Source organism: Notamacropus eugenii, chromosome 3, assembly GCF_028372415.1.
Source record: "Notamacropus eugenii isolate mMacEug1 chromosome 3, mMacEug1.pri_v2, whole genome shotgun sequence".
NCBI classification, from domain to species: Eukaryota; Metazoa; Chordata; class Mammalia; order Diprotodontia; family Macropodidae; genus Notamacropus; species Notamacropus eugenii.
Window position 1 is genome coordinate 140,835,726 of NC_092874.1, and position 3,797 is coordinate 140,839,522.

Sequence of the window (3,797 nt, forward strand, 5' to 3'; positions counted from 1 at the left end):
ATTTGAGAAGGAAACTAAAAGAAGCTCTGATACCCAAAGAAGGAAAGAAAAAAAATCGGGGTGGGGGGGAAGGGGAGGAGGAAGAAGGGGGGAGGAGTGCAGGGAAAGCTGGGGAGGAAGGGGACGGGCACTGGTCGTAGGACCTAATGCATTGCAAAGTACAACAGTGCGGTGATGGGGAAGGAGAGGAGAGCATGATGAGTTCTTTCCAGGCCCTCACTTTGAATGAAGGCAGAGAAAAAGTTCAGAAGCCACAAGGAGAGGAGCCAAAGCCTTCCTACTCCCAGGAGGACCGGCCAGGATCTTCAATAAATCCAGCTGGCCATGATAACGGTTTGCTGCTGCGGCTGCCCTCACTGAGGCGGTGGCTGCTGCCTCTGCTGCTGCTAGCGCTGCTGCTGCTGCTGCCGCCGCCTCTGCTGTTTCTGCTGCTGCTGCTCTTTCTGCTGCTGGTGCTGGTGCCGCTGCTGCTGCTGCTGCTGGTGCTGCCGCTGCTGGGGCTCCTGCGTTACTGGGAGAGACTGTGCGGCTGCGACAGGGGAGGACGAGGCTAGGAGCTCAAGGAGGCTCCAACGCGCAGGCGCTGTTGGAGCCACTGACTAGATCCTCAGTCAAGGTACTAAGGCAAAAAAAAAAAAAATTCAGCAATTTATAGAAAGAAGAGCTATAGTCTGTCGGGATATCCAATGCCAACAGGTAGGAGGATATGCTCTTGGTTAAGGGGGGGGGGGGAGGTTGGAAGGGGGGGCATGGTGGTGATGGAGCTGCAGGTTCACGGGCAGAGATACCTCCCTGTGGTTTTTGACAATAAACTGCATAATGGAAGTACACACAGACAATGCATCTTCAACAGGGCTTGTTGGGAGCTGCTTGTCTGGAGAGCATTTCAAGACTGAGGGAAATTGGGCTGCGAAAGCACCAAGAACAGCTCCCTTGCAACACAGCAGTGATTTCTCTTCCCATCTCCGTGTATGTACTGTGTGTGTGCATGTGCATGTATCTCTCTATTATCAGTCCAGGGGTGGCGGATTTCAGGTTTCGTAATATGCCTGGTGCTGTCGGTATTTACCCCGGGACACACCAGTGGGGAAATGAAAATCATCCAACGCAGATTTTGCCAGGGTTTTTTGGTGGCTTATTCTGGTTGGAAGAAAGGTAGCAAAGGGAACACGCTTTTAATGGGGGGAACTAACCGAAATACTTGGTTTCCCTGGCCTGGCCCCAAACCCAGGATCTGGGTACCCTGTTTTTGCTTTAAAATGTAGCTACTTGTTGTTTGGAACTAGGAATAGTGGTGTAAATGGGAGAGGCTTAATTACCCAAGATAATCATTTGAATCCAGGCGGCCAAGGCTTACAAATGGAAGTGCAATATTCCTCTGGGTGTGTTTCCTTGGCCAATATTTACATTAACCATTGCTAAGAATCGTGGGTTTAAAAGAGAAAAGATTCTGGCCAGAAAGGTGGGGGATGGGGTGGGGGAAGGGGACGACAAAAGGCTAAATCACATCACTGTTGTGTCCTCCCTGGACCAGTCTTTCTATTCATCCTAAAGACACTAATGGATGAAATCATGGTTTAGAAGAAAGAGCAAATACTCTTCTGCCTAGACAATATGCAGGAATGATTGTTTCTGATTCATGTGCTTGATGGGCTTTGCTTAAAATACATAAATTTTGCAGGGGTTCTTTGGGTGTGATCCATATCAACAGAGCAGCTATCTGTAAAACACTGACAAATATTAAGACCTCAGATAGATGGAGATAATGTTCCTTTCTCTCCATGTCTTTTACATTAGCAGTCTCTGAAGGTTTAATTTTACATGCCAATGATTAATTCCTAGGTTGACACCATTTAAAATAAGGAACATTTCATTTTCATTTTATCCAAATAAAATGTACCTTTTCCAAAACATAGGGACCCTTTCTGAACTAGATCACCTAAGAAATCATAAACAAACCAATCCTCTGAAATCTCAAGCAAACTGAATAGTTTATAGCATGCATTTGATAGCCAGGTACCTCAAATGTTTGCCTCCCCCCAAAAAAATCACAACATGTAAAACAAAGAAGAGTACTAGATTTTACAACTTCATTTGCTTTCCCATAAATTAGCAGCTTAATGTTAGTACTTTCTGACATCATTGCTTGTTAACTTAAGAACTGATAGCTCAATTTTTTTTCAGATATTCTAATGGCAAATCAGATGGAAGAAAAGAGGATGTATGACTAGACACCAAATCAGTTCTTTTTTGTGGATTACATTTGCAGTAAGATGTATGGATCTATCTCTTCCTTGTTCTTATATATAGATCATGAGACTTGACTGAGGCAATATCCTTAGCATCCATCCATCTATGGCGAACTATAGCCATGCAGCTGACAACATTTTGCAAAATCTCTCTCCTTTAACCGCCTTTCTGAAACTGACTTCCCTGGGTTTCATAATAGGAGTCAGCGTGGTGGGTAACCTTCTGATCTCCATTTTGCTAGTCAAAGATAAGACCTTGCATAGAGCTCCTTACTACTTCCTGTTGGATCTTTGCTGCTCAGATATTCTCAGATCTGCAATTTGTTTCCCATTTGTATTCACCTCTGTTAAAAATGGCTCTACCTGGACTTATGGGACTCTGACTTGCAAAGTGATCGCCTTCCTGGGGGTTTTGTCCTGCTTCCACACTGCTTTCATGCTGTTCTGCATCAGCGTTACCAGGTACCTAGCTATAGCTCACCACCGCTTCTATACAAAAAGGCTGACCTTTTGGACTTGTCTGGCTGTCATCTGTATGGTGTGGACCCTCTCTGTAGCAATGGCTTTCCCCCCAGTTTTAGACGTGGGCACTTATTCATTCATTAGGGAGGAGGATCAATGCACCTTTCAACATCGTTCCTTCAGGGCCAATGATTCCTTGGGATTTATGCTTCTCCTTGCCCTCATTCTCCTAGCCACACAGCTTGTCTACCTCAAGCTGATATTTTTTGTCCACGATCGAAGGAAAATGAAGCCAGTCCAGTTTGTAGCAGCAGTCAGCCAGAACTGGACTTTTCATGGCCCAGGAGCCAGCGGTCAAGCAGCTGCTAATTGGCTGGCAGGATTTGGAAGGGGCCCCACACCACCCACCCTGTTGGGCATTAGGCAAAATGCAAACACCACAGGCAGAAGAAGGCTGCTGGTCTTAGACGAGTTCAAAATGGAAAAGAGAATCAGCAGAATGTTCTACATCATGACTTTCCTCTTCCTCGCCTTGTGGGGCCCCTACCTGGTGGCCTGTTACTGGAGAGTTTTTGCAAGAGGGCCTGTAGTTCCAGGGGGATTTCTAACAGCCGCTGTCTGGATGAGTTTTGCCCAAGCAGGAATCAATCCTTTTGTCTGCATTTTCTCCAACAGGGAGCTGAGGCGCTGTTTCAGCACAACCCTTCTTTACTGCAGAAAATCCAGGTTACCAAGGGAACCTTACTGTGTTATATGAGGGAGCATCTGTAAATCTTTAGCCTTGTGAAACACTACCCTTCTCTGCTAAGCAATTGTGGCCTGTAGCCATATCTTGAGAAGAAAATCAAGAATGTGATCAGCAGTTGTAAGGATTTGGGCAACATTCTGCAGTCCTTGCATTAGCTCATCTATAATCCTATTTTAAATCTAAAAGTGTTCCTGCTGACCATTGGTGAAGGTTTGTAATTAAGAAAGGACTGAACCACTGCCCTAAGTTTCTCTATGTGGTTGAAATCTAGATCCTGAAAGTAGCAGGTGCTAAGTATCAGTGCTAAATGCTGTGTATATCACTACATAAGATAAGAC

The 3,797-nt window shown here is 45.5% G+C and overlaps 1 protein-coding gene across 1 annotated transcript; it reads left to right on the top strand.

Moving 5' to 3' along the window:
* Positions 1–2,238: 2,238 nt before the first annotated feature.
* GPR85 (G protein-coupled receptor 85) lies at positions 2,239–3,558 on the top strand. The gene has a single exon (XM_072652998.1). It carries the CDS (start codon positions 2,356–2,358, stop codon positions 3,466–3,468), a length of 1,113 nt encoding a protein of 370 aa, XP_072509099.1. The 5' UTR covers positions 2,239–2,355; the 3' UTR covers positions 3,469–3,558.
* The last annotated feature ends 239 nt before the right edge of the window (positions 3,559–3,797 follow it).